General features: G+C 38.7%; 1 protein-coding gene across 1 annotated transcript; it reads right to left on the bottom strand.

The window, feature by feature from the left end:
* Positions 1-1,436: 1,436 nt before the first annotated feature.
* Positions 1,437-18,622, bottom strand: LOC107553895 (death-inducer obliterator 1-like). Its single transcript, XM_016236276.1, has 16 exons — positions 18,241-18,622; positions 14,671-14,889; positions 14,091-14,301; positions 10,963-11,536; positions 10,567-10,726; positions 10,335-10,451; positions 10,071-10,235; positions 9,657-9,813; positions 9,052-9,522; positions 8,577-8,716; positions 8,077-8,272; positions 7,792-7,798; positions 6,780-6,927; positions 6,596-6,685; positions 6,280-6,475; positions 1,437-5,410 (listed from the first exon to the last, which is right to left on the bottom strand). Exons 1-16 carry the CDS (start codon positions 18,580-18,582, stop codon positions 1,926-1,928), a joined length of 6,678 nt encoding a protein of 2,225 aa, XP_016091762.1. The 5' UTR covers positions 18,583-18,622; the 3' UTR covers positions 1,437-1,925.
* Between the last annotated feature and the right edge of the window lie 598 nt (positions 18,623-19,220).

Raw genomic sequence — 19,220 nt, 5'->3', positions numbered from 1 at the left:
TAGAGCTCTATGTAAAAGGCGTATAAATTCTCTAGTTGTTTTTAGACGTAAATACTTTTTATTAAATTGTGGATTTGGATAAATAGTCATTCTCAAAGACAGCTTTTCGTAACGATTTGGATTTTTTTCTTTAAAATGTTGGTTTGAAATGTCAGTTTTTGCATTAATTTCACTAGTCAAACCTGAACACAAAGACATTTTGTTACAAATAACATCAAAATTCAACAAAAATGTAACAAAAATGAACAGGAATGCTTTATCAGAGGTTAATCAATCCGATTTCAGCCTGTCTTCTGGCTCAATTTTGCCATGTTGTTACAGCCACACCAGTTCATTTGTGTGTTTTGTACTCTTGACGTTTTAGAGTGTAACCCCTTCCTTGGTGCCTGTTTTTACTGCAATTGTGGCTGAATTTATTTTATTTCACACATTTGCAAAAACATGCTTTGCGTTACATTCACACTAGTTAATTTAAGTGTCTATTGTGCTCCCATTCTTGATATTTTAGTCACCCCTTCATTGTTGTGGAGTTTTTTTTTCTGCATCATGAATGATTTGTAGATTGTACACACAAAAATCTCTGTATTTTCGTATTTGTGCGTATTTCCAATAGTGCAAAATTTTTACGCAATCAACACAAGTGTGACAATTTTTTTTAATGTCCATTTAGCTTTTTCAAATCAAGTCCACGACTCACTTTTTTGTGTGTGTGGTCAGATAGCAATTGACATAAAAGTCATCGAGTTTCAAAAAAAAAAAATGTTCTGGTCTAAAATTACCGAACAACAGAGGTTTAATTAAACTGTCGCACTAGCAAGCACAGATCCACCCGGGAATAAAGATCATTTAAAATGAATCATAATACACCATCCAGACATCTGTGGAATACTCATTCCAAACATATTATGATTTCTAATTCTAATGTCAGGTAGGCCTAGTTTACTCTTTAGGGTATAAAGTATGCGGATTATGGCCCAACCAAATGTTATGTTTTAATAAGTAATTTATTTGTAAATGTAAAATATGTTGAATATGTAAACACAGGAAAGAAAACCATATTAGCAAATTATCTACAAAAAAATAATTAAAAGTTAGTGATGGGTTACTTGGATTGCTTTGGGTGGAGGAAATTAGAATTTAAGTACAAAGTGCATTTAAATTTGTTAAATGTACTGCAAGTGTGTTTAACAAACCATACATAAAATGACCATACTAGCGATTACTGAAATATCAAATCAACTACATTCTAATAAATTTGCAAAGCATTTAAATGTGCCCTGCCTGACATACTTACATTTTAGAACCTTTTAAATATCAAGTTATTTTAAAACATACAATTTAACCTACAAGTTAACTTGACCATGTATAAAACTTTCCAAACTCCCCGAAAACTTCAAAGAAAACACAAAGATTTTTATTATAATCACAGAGAATTTAATTGAACAATTGAAATGAACATATGTAGTGGCTTCAGGTCAATCATTAACAATAGCCTTCAGACACATTAAATGCTGGTTAAGCTTTTACCATACAAAGACCTTCTTTTGAAGACATTTTTTTTCCTTTAAACATAATTTTAAACCTATATGGCTTATGACTTCTCTATTTAGAAAAAAGTAATTAAAAAACGCACCTGTATATACACAAATACATATTTACATGTCTTGTTTTATTCTTAACTGTGAAGTTTTCCATATTTTTCTTTAAAATAGAACTGCAGGGAGAGTGCATGTTGTTCTGACAAAATTATCATCACATAAGAAGTACACCTGAAGATGTTATCAACATCAAGGCCTTGTAAATAAAAAGCATAAAATATTCAGCAAGAAAAGAGTACAAAAAAAGAGACCTTCAAGCGCAACATTCAAACCCATGCAAATTTAGAAAGAAAAAAATTGTCAGTCAACATTTAAGATGAATGACTTTCATGATGGGTTTTCAGATTCTTTAGACTTTGCCCTTGAGTTGTCAGATCTTTCTTTTTTGTCATCTTTCTTTTCTTTGCTCCTGCTTCTGTCCCGTCTGTCTCTGCCTCTGTCTTTGTCCCGTTCTCTGTCCCGATCTCTTCTGTCCCGATCTTTTCCACGTTCTCGTTCACGACTCCTTGAGCGTTCTCTTCTCCTGTCCCTGCTGTCTCGATCTCGGTCACGGTCTCTTTCTCTGTCTCTGTTCTTTGCTCTGTCTCGGTCATGGTCTTTTCGGTCTTGCTCCCTCTCCCTGCCACGGTCTCTGTCTCGATCTCGGTCTCTCCTCTTGTCTCCATCTCCATCTCTGTATCGGTCAGACTCTCTGCCTCTACTGCGATCCCTCTCTCTACTGTGTTCGCTCTCCCTTTCCCTGCTGCGGCCGCGCTCCCGCTCCTTATCTCTTTCTCTGCTCCGGTCTCTTTCACGATCCTTTTCTCTACCTCGGTCATACTCATGCTCCCTGTTCCAGCCCCATGATCGTCCACCATGTCCACCTTCTCGATCTCGGTCTCTCCTCCTATCTTCAGACAAATCGCGCTGTCTCTCTTCAGATAACCTTGAGGAGGCATCTCTATCACGGGAACCACCATCAAATCTACTCGGACGGTTATGTGGCTCTGAACTATCTCTGGTGGAACAGCTTCGCCTCCTCATTTCAGGGGAGTGCCGTCTCCAGTGGTCATCACGGTGGCTGTCTGGGCTGTGTCCACCTATACGGCCTTGTATTGGTATGGGACCTTCAGAAGGTGTCGGAAGCAGAGGTCCACGAACAGGTCTAACATCTCGAACATCACTTGGGGTATCATCGTTGTAGTTAAATCGTGCTGGCTGACCAACAGGTTCCTTATCGTAATGTCCTGGTGGTGGACCTCTCAGGCCACCAAACTGCTGCACTGATGGTCCCCGGTGCTTTTCAAAATCTTGAGATGAAGTTCCCCGTGGTTCCTCAAATGATCCCCTGTGTTGAGGTGAACCACGAAATTGGTTTGGAGGTGGAAATTGCTGTCCCGACATTTCACCTGAAGGTCCAGGGGGTCCTCTTCGTCCATCAAAGTGGTTTGGCAGTGGTACCCTAAAAGGAGGCCCTTGTGAAGGTATCTGGGGCTTCTCCATTCTCTGATGATATGAGTTTCCACCATCTTCAAATTGATCACCAGGCCCTCTTGACATATTAGATGGAGGGCCACGATCCCCAATGTTATGAAGTGGAGGTGGGCCTCTTGGCCCAGGGACGTGGGATGGTGGTGGTGCTCTATTATCAAAGTGATTTGGAGGGGGACCAGGAAATGGTGGAGGTGGGCCCCTGGGTGCAGAGAAGTTAAAAGGGGGTGGAGGCCCATTAAACCTTTGTCCATCGAAGCTGGGAGGTGGCCTGGGTGGTGGGGGCCCTGGAGGTGGGCCTCTTGGTCCGATATGCTGGGGGGGCAATGAATTCATGGAATTATCAAATATCTGATGAGGAGGACCTCTCTGACCCATTGGTTGGAATGGAGATGGTCCTCTTGGTGTAAAATTTGTAGGCAGTGGACCTCTTGGAGCAGCATCAAACTGAGAACTGCTACCCCACTGATTCTGGAAAGGTGGATACGATCCAGGTGGTGGATACTGAGAATGATCATTATCCACAAGGGGAGGAAGTGGACCTTGCATTGGGGGAATCTGCATTGGAGGTGGTCCTGACATTGAAGGAGGGAGATGCATGGGTGGTGGAACGGCGATTGGTGGTGGGCCTTGCATGGGAGGTGGACCAAGAATAGGTGGTGGAAAAGACATTGGAGGTGTAATGTTAGGGTTTGTTGTTGGTATGTGCTGTATATGGGAACTGTGAGAATCCATATAAGATGAGTTGTCTTGGATGACATCTTGTGGCACTCCTGAGTGTAAAGATGTAGATGAAGTACTGATTGTTGAAATGTTATAATATGTGGTTGTAGTGGTCTCAATAGGATGCCCAATGGATGAAACTTGATCAGCTTTTAAAATACTGGCAGAATTTGGCCAAACCTCCTCAAAACTTTTGATCTCAGATTCAATAGGGTCACCCTTCGTTTTGGGTTCCTCTTCAATGTAGCTTTCAACTAACTCTGGGTCAATTTTTTCCCCTAGTAACGGAATAGAAACTTCTGTGCTCTTTGTATCAAGAAAAGGCACCTCTTCGCTCTCGCTTCCTTCCTCACTCTCGCCCCTTTCCTCAGATTTGGATGCTTCTGGGTCCAGGATGGCAGACTGCACTGAATCTAAGGTGGCAGTAACTTGTGACAGGGGCATATCTGTGGTTGCAGAGGGTTCCTCTACTGATGTATCCTCGGTAGAGTCTAGCTGTGCAATCTGTGTGTCTGCAACTGTGCATGCTTGTGTTGGTGATGTTTCTGTCACTGTACCTTGGTTTGGAGAGGTTTTGTCTGTGGTAAGAGAAGATTCCTCCTCTGCTTCTGTGGAAACAGACGTCTGTCTTCTACTAATAACTGCCTGTCTAGGGTCTCTACTCTGCCTTGGGTCTCTTCTCTGGTTAATAACTGGAGCGGCTGAAGTCTTTGCCACCAACTCTTCAACCTTTTTACCAAGCTGCAGCAGTTGACTGTTAGCCAACAGAGATGTAACAGGCTGAGAAATCAAAGTATCTGGTATTTGTTGATGAACTGGTTCCTCGTGCTTCTGTTCCTCAATCTGTTTTTCTTCAAGCACCTTTTGATGTTCAGTTAATTTCTTAGTACTTGGATCAACCCCAACATCATCAAAAAGAGAGTCATCCTCAGGGTCATAAGCTACATCATCCATCACAGGGGTGACCTCTGCTTGCTTAACTGCAGCAGATACTTTGGTTGTATCATGGGTATTTTCTGTACCATAGCCAACAGCTGGGTCATATTCTTCCTCAGGATCATACGGTCTATCATCCTGTACTTCTACCTCTTTACCCTTGGTTATTGCAAACTGCTGTACAATTGGATCAAACAGGGACACAGAAGGCAAAGCGACATCTACAGCACTTTGATCTGAAGGTGATAACGAGACATCAGAATCCTGCTTCTTCTGACCAAAAAGTGTTTTCAGGATAGTCTGAAGTGGTGTGGAAGAAGCTGTAGATGCTGCTGAGACATTGGAGGATGGAGAATTGCTGCCTGTGCTAGTACTGACACCAGGTGCTTTCACAGAGGACAGTATCGAAAACACAGATGAGACCGAACTTGAAGACTCTGAGGCACTTAGAGGTGGAGGGGTGCCTGGGGGAGTTGTGCTTATGGCATCCAGACTAGATCGAAGAACTTTGTCCTGTTTTATTTCAGATTTACCAGTAGTGGATGGTTTTGGGAGGCCCGTTTCATCATCTCTTAGAGTTTTAGAACGTTTTTCCTCATTCTCTAGAGGGGCTCCAGGACGCTTCTTGTCCTTCTGGCATATTAACAACCCCAGGAGGAGATTGGGACGAGCTGGTTCCAGCCCTGCAAAAAAAATAAAATACGAACCATCATTTCACAAATAATGATCTACATATTCTTCTAATACATACTATAACACCTACATAATAGGTAAGAAATATACACTAGGAGAGCTTGTTCCACATTATACAAACTGGTAACTAAAATCTTACCAACACACAATTATTTTTTGTATTTATGTGCCAACTAAATTACCCTCATAATGTACACATTTAACAAGCAAACAATCATTTAATATTGGCAAACTAGATTACCACAAAATAATTATTTTAAGCATAAATGTTCCCTTACACACAATAAAACCACTTAATTATATAAAGTTCTAGATATAGCAGCATTTAATTAATGACAACACTACTCATGTTTGTTCCTCTAGAAAACCTATGGCAATAATTTCAATCAAGTAAATTTTATGCAACAATATTATATAATAATATTCAGCAAAGTTATATTACATTTTTAGTTATTTAACATTTTTAAGCACTTGTTCTTACAATGAAATATGAACCTGAAAAAATAAGGCTAGGACACAAATATCTAGGACATCAAACTTGGATTCATTATATATTTTATTAGACTGTCTTCAAATACATGACAACTTGTAGACAAAAATAAGACAAGTCACAAATAAGTATACAAACAACTTTGTCTTGAACAAGCTCGTATTGTACTGTAGCACATTTGACATGGCCATGGTTTGTTCTCCTTTTTTTAAATTGTGGAACAAGCTTTCCATTCACAGAATAGTTAAATACAAACAGGACTTAAATAATAATACTTGATGTTAACATCAAAAATGGCTTTTTTTTGTCTGGGGAAAACACTAAGATGATTCTTTATAGAGACTTTATAATATCTTTGTATATGCTTACCTGGTCCATCAAATGGCAGAAGCTTAGCAGGAAGTGGGTCTTTTGAGCTCAGAGGGATGAGGTAAAGGTCTTTAATGCGCTTGTTGCTGTTTGCCACTACTCCAAACCGCTTACGGCTACTGAAATAAGAAAACAGAGACACATACGCCACCTCCTCCTCTTCAGTTGCTGGATGGAAACGAATGAGACTGAGTTCCTGAAAAAAATAACATTTAAGCATTAGAAAACAGCAATCAGATGAATGAAGTACAGTTTATACTGGTTTGATTTTATAAGTTTGATTCTAGTGCATATGAAATGTTTTTTATTTTCATACTTTTGACAGTGAAGTCTTCAACTTTCCCACATAATCCCATACAGTGTGTGGTGATATTCTACCACCAATATGAATAGTATCAGGCAAGTCCTGCAAATAAAATAAAAACAGTTAAAATGAAACGGTAATATGAACCCAACATTCTAATATTAAGACCTTTTAAGAAAATACTTGCAAAACAAACCTCTTTAATATGCTCAAATGATCCTGACACCAAGTAGGCTTTCGTGACAAACTTGGCAACAGAGTGCATGTTTATGAATCCTTTCCACATCATCTCTTGTCCAGACAAGAACAAAGCGGTTTCACCCTCAGGAGGGGGCTCTGACATACTGAAAAAAAAAATTACAAATATTGCTACATATTAAGGCAGGAAGACATTTTACATTAAATAAAATTATACAGTGGGTACGGAAAGTATTCAGACCCCCTTAAATTGTTCACTCTTTGTTATATTGCAGCCATTTGCTAAAATCATTTAAGTTAATTTTTTTTCCTCATTAATGTACACACAGCACCCCATATTGACAGAAAAACACAGAATTGTTGACATTTATGCAGATTTATTAAAAAAGAAAAACTGAAATATCACATGGTCCTAAGTATTCAGACCCTTTGCTCAGTATTTAGTAGAAGCACCCTTTTGAACTAATACAGCCATGAGTCTTTTTGGGAAAGAGGCAACAAGTTTTTCACACCTGGATTTAGGGATCCTCTGCCATTCCTCCTTGCAGAGCCTCTCCAGTTCTGTCAGGTTGGATAGTAAACGTTGGTGGACAGCCATTTTTAGGTCTCTCCAGAGATGCTCAATTGGGTTTAAGTCAGGGCTCTGGCTGGGCCATTCAAGAACAGTCACAGAGTTGTTGTGAAGCCACTCCTTCATTATTTTAGCTGTGTGCTTAGGGTCATTGTCTTGTTGGAAGATAAACCTTCGGCCCAGTCTGAGGTCCTGAGCACTCGAGAAGGTTTTCGTCCAGGATATCCCTGTACTTGGCCACATTCATCTTTCCCTCGATTGCAACCAGTCGTCCTGTCCCTGCAGCTGAAAAACACCCCCACAGCATGATGCCGCCACCACCATGCTTCACTGTTGGGACTGTATTGGACAGGTGATGAGCAGTGCCTGGTTTTGACACAAATATCTAGGACATAAAACTTGGATTCATTATATATTTTATTAGACTGTCTTCAAATACATGACAACTTGTAGACAAAAATAAGACAAGTCACAAATAAGTATACAAACAACTTTGTCTTGAACAAGCTCGTATTGTACTGTAGCACATTTGACATGGCCATGGTTTGTTCTCCTTTTTTTAAATTGTGGAACAAGCTTTCCATTCACAGAATAGTTAAATACAAACAGGACTTAAATAATAATACTTACTTGATGTTAACATCAAAAATGGCTTTTTTTTGTCTGGGGAAAACACTAAGATGATTTTTTATAGAGACTTTATAATATCTTTGTATATGCTTACCTGGTCCATCAAATGGCAGAAGCTTAGCAGGAAGTGGGTCTTTTGAGCTCAGAGGGATGAGGTAAAGGTCTTTAATGCGCTTGTTGCTGTTTGCCACTACTCCAAACCGCTTACGGCTACTGAAATAAGAAAACAGAGACACATACGCCACCTCCTCCTCTTCAGTTGCTGGATGGAAACGAATGAGACTGAGTTCCTGAAAAAAATAACATTTAAGCATTAGAAAACAGCAATCAGATGAATGAAGTACAGTTTATACTGGTTTGATTTTATAAGTTTGATTCTAGTGCATATGAAATGTTTTTTATTTTCATACTTTTGACAGTGAAGTCTTCAACTTTCCCACATAATCCCATACAGTGTGTGGTGATATTCTACCACCAATATGAATAGTATCAGGCAAGTCCTGCAAATAAAATAAAAACAGTTAAAATGAAACGGTAATATGAACCCAACATTCTAATATTAAGACCTTTTAAGAAAATACTTGCAAAACAAACCTCTTTAATATGCTCAAATGATCCTGACACCAAGTAGGCTTTCGTGACAAACTTGGCAACAGAGTGCATGTTTATGAATCCTTTCCACATCATCTCTTGTCCAGACAAGAACAAAGCGGTTTCACCCTCAGGAGGGGGCTCTGACATACTGAAAAAAAAAAATTACAAATATTGCTACATATTAAGGCAGGAAGACATTTTACATTAAATAAAATTATACAGTGGGTACGGAAAGTATTCAGACCCCCTTAAATTGTTCACTCTTTGTTATATTGCAGCCATTTGCTAAAATCATTTAAGTTAATTTTTTTTCCTCATTAATGTACACACAGCACCCCATATTGACAGAAAAACACAGAATTGTTGACATTTATGCAGATTTATTAAAAAAGAAAAACTGAAATATCACATGGTCCTAAGTATTCAGACCCTTTGCTCAGTATTTAGTAGAAGCACCCTTTTGAACTAATACAGCCATGAGTCTTTTCATAAGAGGCCGTTTTTGGGATCACAGGTCTCGGTATAGATGCTGGGGCAGGAGGGGGCATAGGCAAAGGACCCTTTGCTTCTACAACCACTGGTTCAACAGAGATAGGAATATTTGCTGGCATAGCAGGAATAACAACATCAGGAACTATCTGGGGCACAGATGAACGGTGGCCAGCAGTACGAGGATCCCTTCGAGTTATTGTAACAGAAGAGACTGCAGGTACAGCAGCAGTGACTGGGGCCTGAACCACAGGAAATACACTGCTTGGATCCTCCATTACAGCTGCAGAATCAGGCATGGGCGTCTCAGGACCAGAAAGAGAGGAAACTTGAGGAAGATCAGCAGGAGATTTGGATGGTCTTGACTCTAATTTAGACTTAAAAGAGTGCTCTGGCTTTTTAGGTGCAGACATTTTGTTTTTTTTAGATGGTGGTTCATCATCTGCCAACTTCTGGCCTGAAAAATGAGCAACATGTAATTTAATTATTTAGCTATTAGAAAAATCATAGGTGTATGTACAACCAGTAAGAGACACTTTCCAACAGGTCTTAAGGGTATGTGGCTTTTTATTGTGGTAATAAAAGTCCCACCTGTACAGATCTTGCAGTTCAGGTCAAAGAGATGAGCCCTGTGCTCTGCTGTAGTGTCTTTCAGCATACTACTAAAGATATCTGGCATTGAACTGCTTTTCCCAGTAGAGACTGGGGCTTGTGACACAGAAGTAGGTCGTGCTTCCTCCTGGGAGTCCTGCTCAAAAAACAACATTGGACAAACATAGAAGGAAAGGATCAATAAACAACCTTTTTTTTAATAACTTTCTCATCCATTTATGCATACATGTTTATATGCACCCATGTAAAAGAAAAAAAAATTAAGATGAGAAAGGTGGCAGGTATGAGAACAAATTCAGCAAGTCACTTTGGGAAACTGAAATGACAGTGATACAGATACAGAGGTGTGTGGAAGATTAGACAGATCCGGAAAGCAAGAAAGCCAGAACTTACAGCACCAGAAGCCAAGTGGGGAGACTGGGAAGTGGCAGGCATACATACATCTCCATCAGACATAGGAGGAGGAGCCTCCTCCATGTCCACATCTGGGGGAGCACCCTCCTGTCTAGATCCACTTTTGGGCTGTCCTGACTGGGATCTCCCACTCATATCCAGACTCTTTAAGAATAAGTACATAATTTAATCAAACAGTACGGGCATAGTATCACAGCACCACAGTTACCGGAGTTTAAACAAACAATTTCCAACTTGTTTTACCTCAGAGATCTCAGATTTTCTCCAGTCTGACATCTCCCTGGAAAGAAGTTCTTCTGGACTCAGTCTCACCAGCCTGAAAGGACTGATCTCGCCACGAACCACGCGATAGAACAGGCCCTGCCACACAAATAAGTCAAATAATCATCTCTCTGCATTGTTAGATTTCATAAAGCTACTAAAATGCACATTTCAGTACAATATAATGGTCTCTGACATAAACATAATGACTAACCTTGTTTTTGGGGTCCTTTAGATTGAACATAAGGGACCTGTACTTGTTCTTGTACTTGTTATCAGTGTTCATATAAAGGTTAAACATCTCTTTCTCAATGCCGACAGCCAACTTTCCCACTTCGTTCTCAGACATTGAGAGATCATCACTGTCACTGACCCTGTGGCACAATGATGAATTTAAATTCATATTTCAGTTCAAATAAAAATAATTTTAGATTTCAATTGCACGATTTTGAAGAATGTATAAAATGCAAAAAAATTCATCTTAATTCATTTCCATCTTAATGTGTATTTATTTTTACCATAAAGTTTGATATTAAAAGATACCATATTGCTTCATGAAAAAAAATTAGCAAATCAAAGTAAATGCAATACCTCTTAAAACATCTCTCACCTTTTATACAAGATATCAGTTAGTGATCGTCTGATGTTGGATCTCATCTGGTTGTTGGGTGGTGGCTGTGAAGGAGCAGCAGCTGCGATGGCTTGGGTTGGTTTAGGTGCTGAGTGCTGGATGGATGACCCTGGTGAAGGTGGGGTTCTAGTGGTGGGAGAGGGACCAGGCTCTGCAGAGTCCTTTTGCCCTGCCTGTGGCTGCTTTTTTGGGATAGTAAAGGTGCTCTTGCCCACACGGAGCGCTCCAGTGGCATGGTGGCGAGATCCGGGGAGGCCTGAAGGTGATAAAACCGGAATTGGTGGTGGGGGAGGTCCTGGCTTTTTTGATTTGCCCTGTATGGGTATGGGCTGTTTCCTTAACTCTCTTCCACTGTTCAAAGGTGCTGCAGTCGCTTTGGCTTTGGGAAGAGGCGAGGTGGCAGCAGCTGCCTTCGTCCCCTTGTAGCCAGGAGACTTCTTCCCTCCTTTGGGAGCAATATTTGATGCAGGAGGTTTCTTGTCAGCGGAAGCCGTTTCCTTCTCTGGCTTGACTTCCTCATTGTCCTCCTTTTCTTTGTCTTTTTGGGCAGCTGCTGAAAAACAGAAGGAATAAACTGATTTATGAACACAGAAATTAAATAGCAAATCAAACCCAAGTACAAAGTGCAAAGAGTAAAATGTTACAATTCACAATATGAATTTGAAGTATTGTGAAATGCTCAATTGTAGACTAGTGCCTTGCCTTGACTGTAGTGACTTTCTCAAGTTACTGAATATGAAGACCACCATTTCCAGTTAAATAGGCTCAAAGAAACAAACAAGAAAATGTTTAACACGTAAGCTTTATTTAAGAAAACATTGTCTTAAAATCATATTCAAGCCAGTACCTAAGGCTACTTGACTCATAGACCAGTCAGCTGTATTTGCATACATATTACTCATCACAACAATCACTGTGACACAAGTGATTTAGTATAACTATTTTTCCAACTAACTGGAGCAGCTATTAGTAAAATATTAAAGTAAAGATAAAAATATAAGGAGAATGTGAAGGGTTCATAGCACAAACTTTTCAGTTATTAAGTGAGGGCTCGATTTTGGAGGCAAAATTAGATTGACTACTGCCTTGTTTTAATTATTTTGTCAGGATGTACATCTCTAACCCAATTAAATCCCTTGGGGAAAAGTCTGAAAAAATTATATTAAAATGCTGATAGTACTGTCAACAAGCAACAATATAGCACATTAGGTATATAAAGCACAAACATCCTGATGTAATAATTAATGGGAATAGTATACAATAATTTTATAAAGGAACAGCTACAGGGAGGGAAAAAATCATTTCAATATTTAATATGAAGTTTACAGATCTAGTCAAGTGTATAATCACTGCACAATAACTAAACTCTCAATAACCGGATCTCAGCTCTCTTGTATTACAGAAATGCATCTTTAAAAAGCACTTCCAAGAGCAGGTACACGGTGTACAACAGAGCATCAATGTAATCCCACTCATGTGTTACCAACATCAGAGACATTTCTGTATATCTTGATCAACACAACACAAACAACCCTAGGCAACCTTATGTACACGAATGCCACATTTAAAAGGCTAAAAACCATATGAAAAATGCTGCTGGGACCCAACACAAAAATTGGCATTCATTTTGATTTTCCATTTCATTATTTTCTGGTATCAAACAAATGCCCCACATTAAGCTTAAAGTATCTTTTTTTTCTTTCTTTCTTTGTTTTTGCATATGATAAACAGAAAACTTTACAATAGTCAACCATTCCAAGGCACAAAACTCATGCTCTAAATGCAATCTCTGCATCAAATCAACTGCACTGAGCCTTCAAACAGGTACACTATGCTCTCAATATGTAATCTGTTCATATTTAAATATTAAATAAGACCAGCGTATCAACATTGGTCTACATTCTGTGTGTATGTATAAACACAGCTTGACTTTTCCGTGTGCTGCAGTTATGAGGCGTGTGAATTCTGCTGTGGGGTGACATGACGTCCTCAGCTGTTCTTCATTACGGTTCCTCATTACTTCAGCTCACTCTCTGGGCACTTGGACTTTTCTGAAAGGTCACAGTTCTTCTCTCAGGCCAGCTCCAACGACTGTAGGCTTCTTTTTGTAAATCATTGTGAGACATTTAGCAGATGGCTGGCAAAAACCAAAAACAGGCAGAAGTCATGCCATCCCATGTTGTCATCCAATAAACAGACTTCTCTCACAATTGAAGCACAGGGCCAGAAGAGTATTATCCGCAATTTCACTTTATTTTGAATGCCACTTTCTCCAATGAGCATTTATAAATGCAGTGCATGCAAGTCAAAGGAATATCAAATTAAAAACTGTTAGTTAAAACGTTACATGACTTCATTTATAACAGCACCGTAGTCAAACGTCCATGTGATCAAAGTTGTTCTATTCTTAGTCGGGGAAGGAGGGCAGGAGAAAAAGACACCAAACCTACCTGATCAGCTGTGCAGTCAGTACATCTTTTCGGATGAAGCTTTTGCCCCGATGATGGCAGGGATTGGAGATAAATGGCAATGGTATTCCATTCATTGAGAGACTCAAAATAACACGCATATATACTTTGTAGATGTTGGTCAGAAAGCTTTACAAAAGTGTATCATGGCAAGGCACTACAGTCTGGGCTCAGATCCTTAGGATCTATATTTTTAGATCACTTATTAGGTGCAAAACTACATTTATTCAAAATAAGTAGATTAAATACTTAGTTACAGACCGTAAAGTATAGTCTTTATGCATTTTAGATGTTAAATACTTACCATTTTGATATTATTTAAACTTACCTGTTCTGGAGCTCTGAATGACCTGATACAGATACTTTCCAAATATTAGCATCTCGCAGTGTTGCATAAAAACACTGACAAAATATTTCAAGATGTAGCACGGGGTGTCCAACTTAGAAAACTCATAATTATAGCTGTGCTAACATTTTCCAGCACTAATATCCCTTTAAAGGCACAATTTAAATCCAATTTTCACCAGAAAAAAGCTGCTTTTTTTAATTTGTGAATCTGTTGTTCTTGACAGTTCAACATGCCCATCATTGGTAGAGACAGGTCAAAAAAATGTGGAAAACCCTCAGAGAGATACATACACGTTTTGTTTAACACAGATGCTGATATGGGTGTAGTCTTTTCTGGCGATACTGCAATGTAATTATGGTCACTGGACCAGGATGACATGGCTGGTGGCGGCGGATGCTCCTCTGCATGCTTGTCTTCATCATCGTCATCAAATTCCTCAGTCCCAGATTCTGACTCCTCTTCCCCTTGGTTAGAGGACCTCCTTTCCGGGCCAGAACTCCTCTATAGTCAAGAACAGAAAGCATTGTTAGCATATACAGATTTAAATGTCCTAGCATCATAAAGAAGGAGCTGATACCATACCCGTCTTCCTGATTTATTATGCCCCTGAATTAGCAACTACTGAACATCTTTTTCCATTACACCTAAACACCAATTTAAGCGTATCCTCCCAGAACAATAATTTAGCCATAATCCATTGTATATATGTATATATCTAATCTATATATCTAATCTATCTATATAATCTATCTATCTATATATATATATATCCTATTTTTTTTTTATATGAACATATAGCAAACAATTTACTACCATTAAAGCCTTAATAAAAAGAATATATGATTATTACAAGGTGCCTATGAATAATACCTTATTTGGTGATTTATTTGAGGTCTTTTTCTGCGCCTTGGGCCTGACCCTCTCTTTCAGTTTGGAGCCTTTTCCATCCGTGGTGATGGTCTTCATGGCAGCAGCGGCATGTCTGAGTATGCAGTCATTCCCACAGTAGACTGAGTCAGGGAGCGCATCTCTCTCACAGCCAGGGCCGATGCACTTTGGGAGGGAAGATCCTTCGACTGCAGTCACCTGCTGAAAACTCAGGGATGTCAAACCGCTGTGGCCATTAGATTACAGCAACAGATCTACACCTTATGTACTGTATATTGCTTCCTTTTTTTAAAAGAATGGCAAGCAGCACAGTAGGCATTTTTGCACTATCAACTTTAAAAACAGTAATATGCTACAGTCACGTTACCTTATCAAATGTCATCCAGGAGAAAATGCTTATTTAAATGAAAGTGTCTTAATTTTGTGGCCTGATCAAATAAGATTTCGGCTAATACTACTTCCAATGTCATCCATGGCACTGCACTGGGAATCCATTATTCAAATGCAGAAAGATGTGTTCTATACGGCACATTGTAGTGACACTAGTAGCGTATCTAGGTATTCTACAAATACAGAATATTCACAAGTCCACAGTATGTATATTATATACTGTAGCATTAGCAAGAGTAGCATGCTAGTATGCTAATCCAAATAGTCAGACTCTGACTTTACAAGGTTCTCATCTGCTGAAAAATCAATTACTTTGAACATGGATTTTTGACATGAAGGACAAATGCAGTACAATTTAACAATTCAAATAAAAGAAAGGAATTGAGTGACACTTGTAAACAGATATGTCAAAAAATAGCTAATATTATGACACCAAATAACTTCGAATTCATTTTATAGGATTTAGTCTTAGCATATTTTTTATTTAAAATTTTGAGATTTTATTTTAAGAGGGGCTCATTTATAGCCACCTTTTAGTTTTATTGTTAAAGAGGCACTCACCATGTTTTTTTTTCTCTTGAATGACCATACCTTAACATCATAATCAGATAACTTTATGAGGTGATTTGGCAACAAACTCCCATTATGTTAGCAGAAAAGGTACTCAATTGAGAAAAATACCCAATAATGACATGAAACCCAATAAAAACATTTTACATGCTTTAAAATGGCACTACATAGTAGGGCTGCACGATTAACTGAATGCGATTGTCATGCGCATCTTGTCAGTAAAGCCGGTTCTGTAATCAGTAGTAAATCTCCATCACGTGCTTTCAGATGGAGCAGCATTTACTACACAGAGCCGTAGTTCACGGACAAGCTACACAAAATCGCATTCATAACCGCAGACGATTTAATCGCATGATAATGAAATCAAAGAAATTGTTCTGCAATTATGAAAGCTATTTGCATAGCTTGTCAGTAAACTACAGCTCTGTGTAGTAAATGCTGTTCCATCTGAAAGCAAATGAAGAGACCACATTTAAAAACATGTTTTTACTCCAAAATCACTGCATAACGTCAGTTGAGTGTTTGAAATAAATCCTTCTGTGAGATGACGTGGCTTCTTACACAGAATAAGGCACGCAACATATTTCATATGATTCTAAGCAGTGATAAAGGCTATGTTGATTAGCATTGCATTATTATATACTTTATTATAATACAAGTTATAAGACGAACTCAGATAAACCATATATTGTCATAGTCGTGTGTTTATTAGTCACGTTGAATCAATGAAAGCAGTTAAATCTTCTGTTTATTCAGCAACCGCTATAGGGATTTCCTGATTTCTTCTGCAAGGCGTATTTGGAGTTTCCGCGCGAGAGCGCCCTCTGGCCTTCGGATGGAGATTTACTACTGAGCACAGAACCGTGCTTCCCTGAAAGATACGCATGACAATCGCAGCTTCTGCCAAATCATGATTTTTTCACCTTTCCGATTTAAAGGTCCTATATTGTACACCTTTCTGGAGTTTTATTTGAGGTTTTGATGTCCTTAAGAATATATATTTGCGGTATAAGTACCAAAAACCATCTCAATATATTTTTACAGCTCCTTTCTCAGGACCTCTGCTGAGAACATGTCGATTTTGGTCTGTAATTAATATTCATGAGCCTCTCTTCTGATTGGCCTGTTGTTTTCTGAGTGACACATGGCCAGGCCAACCACAGGTAACTAAGGTTAGCAATGTCACAGCGCTAGCTGGAGGCAGCAAAACAAAGGGGAAACCGGAGGCGGCCCATTCAAACCAGTGCAGGTTCGGCTGCATGAACTTAAAATATCATCTTGTTGTGATGTTGGGTGCCAGAATCGAAATACAGCCTCAAATTAGAAATTTGATCGCATATCTGCTACCACTGCCAGACAAAAAAAAATACGACAGCTGTGGTTAAACACAATAAAACGAGCAGACTGGACAGAAAGGATCGTCAAAAATGCTCACGTTTGCAGCGCACACTTCTTATCAGAAAAGGTTCAATAAAGTATTGTCTTTTGTTGTTATGGGCGCTTCTACAGATTTCTTGCCATATGTCTATGTTTCTTGCATCTCACGACTATGTCGTGTATGAAATAATGTCTGTGTGCATGTGTATAAAACAACAAACTGTCGATTTAGATATAATCATTTGTAATTGTATATACATTGTTGTGATTAATTGTGGCTGGAACAATAATGTAGCTGTAAAAATAGTTTCCTGCTGAAATTGAAATGTATATACATCTTCATCATGACTAGATAGACATGGTTTGTCTTTAATAATTTCAGTTTTGACAATATGGGACCTTTAATTTCGAATTATCGTGCAGCCCTACTAAAAAGCATGGTTCTCAGATATTATTACGGGGTTTGGCAAAAGGAGAGTGGGACTGTGGGCGGTGTTCGGGGTGGTGACTGAAGGCAGTGACTGTGTAGTTCTGACGTCAACGTTTTACGGAAGTCACAACGGTTCGTGAAAAATAGCTAGAACTTTAAGCAGGCTGTGTGAATTTGACTGTGGACTGACCGTTTTGAAACTTATATGGTAGTTAAATAGCCCCTAGACCTCAGTAATCTTGAAAAAAGCCAGGAAATTTCAGTTTTGACAATATGGGACCTTTAATTTCGAATTATCGTGCAGCCCTACTAAAAAGCATGGTTCTCAGATATTATTACTACCAAAAATTATGACAACTCCTGATATTTGTCTAACATTAGCCAAATTATTAGTGGTCAAAACAAGATAATCATAATAATACTGTACAATAAAACATTAGTAAAAACACCAAAATATGACAGCCTTAAAATTAGCAGCCAATTAATGCCCATCAAATTTGAAAGTTAAAAGAAAAAAAAAAGTAATCAAATATGAATAATCTGAATCAGATATTGATGTTGTAATTTAAATTACATTAAGATCAAATTAAGCATTCAAGCAATGTGTCACAGACAATAAAATAATCCTAAATAAGGTAATCCTGTAAGAAAAGCTGTCAAAATTCACGCACGGAGGCACAGCGTCAAAAACTGAATCCAAAACGAACAGGATGATTTCCTCAATCCCATGAAATTACATGTAAACAAAATTGTAGCATTCAAACTTGTTTCATACAGAGACATACCGGCTGGAAAATCTTTATTTTCTTTTTTCCACTAGGATTGGTAGCCTTCTCGATCCTGCCCTTGATGCCCAGGTCATCAGAAGTTTTCTCCTCTGTGGTGGCTGCAGCAGTGCTAGATGGTGTAGCAAGACCAGTCTCACTTTTACGAAGGCCAGCTGCTGGCCGTTTGCCATTCTCTGCAGCTGCTGTGGAGGAACCAGCCTTGGAAAACTGTCCCTTCTGTGTGTAGCAGTTTGGACAGACATAGTCCTCTCCATTTCTCTCCATCAGTCGGCCACGTGCCTCAGAGATGCCAACGCAGTTGCCATGAAACCACTCCTCACAGCGATCACAGCAGATCATAAACCTATGCACAAGGATTTAAAAAATAACCAAACACCCTCAATAATCATTAAACCCACAAAAGATATAAAACTTCTGCTGACAAAAATAAAATGCAATGGACAATTTCTGCTTTGAACAAAAACTTTTTGCATAGCGCCTGATGAGGACAGTATAACATTCACCACGCATTGAACTGACAATTATAACAAAGATTACGAATGTACCCATTTGGAAATGTGTTATCAAAACCAATACTCAATTTCACATTTTAACTCATTCATCATAGGATTAAAACCCTTTCTAGCTAATTAATGAAAACAAATAAGCTTAGAGTCTGAATCCTCACTGCTGATATATTATGAAACGAAGTCATAATAGAAATCAACAAAAACAATGCAATTCAAAAAGCATAGATCATTGGAAATGTCTGTATACTACAATGCAGCACACATATGTGCTTCACTCACAGATTGAACTATATCTACTGTGTGAAAACTCTCAGATGCAAAAGTAAATCAAAAACATCTCATTGTTGTCATATTCACACTTATATTTCATGATTTATGGAAAATGGCAGTTACTTACAGCAGATTAAGAATAAATTGAGCCCAAACTCAATGTAACCTGGTGCAGATCTTAAAATAACCCTCACAGAG

Source organism: Sinocyclocheilus grahami, unplaced genomic scaffold, assembly GCF_001515645.1.
Source record: "Sinocyclocheilus grahami isolate Dianchi unplaced genomic scaffold, SAMN03320097.WGS_v1.1 scaffold2.1, whole genome shotgun sequence".
NCBI lineage: Eukaryota > Metazoa > Chordata > Actinopteri > Cypriniformes > Cyprinidae > Sinocyclocheilus > Sinocyclocheilus grahami.
This window is presented reverse-complemented; position numbering and strand designations above follow the sequence as displayed.

Coding starts and splice junctions, on each gene's coding strand:
- LOC107553895 (XM_016236276.1), bottom strand. CDS start 18,582: ATGATCTGCTGTGATCGCTGTGAGGAGTGGTTTCATGGCAACTGCGTT. Junction 10,236..10,334: donor GAAAATCTGAGATCTCTGAG/GTAAAACAAGTT, acceptor TTATTCTTAAAG/AGTCTGGATATGAGTGGGAG. Junction 5,411..6,279: donor TCTGCCATTTGATGGACCAG/GTAAGCATATAC, acceptor TTTTTTTTGCAG/GGCTGGAACCAGCTCGTCCC.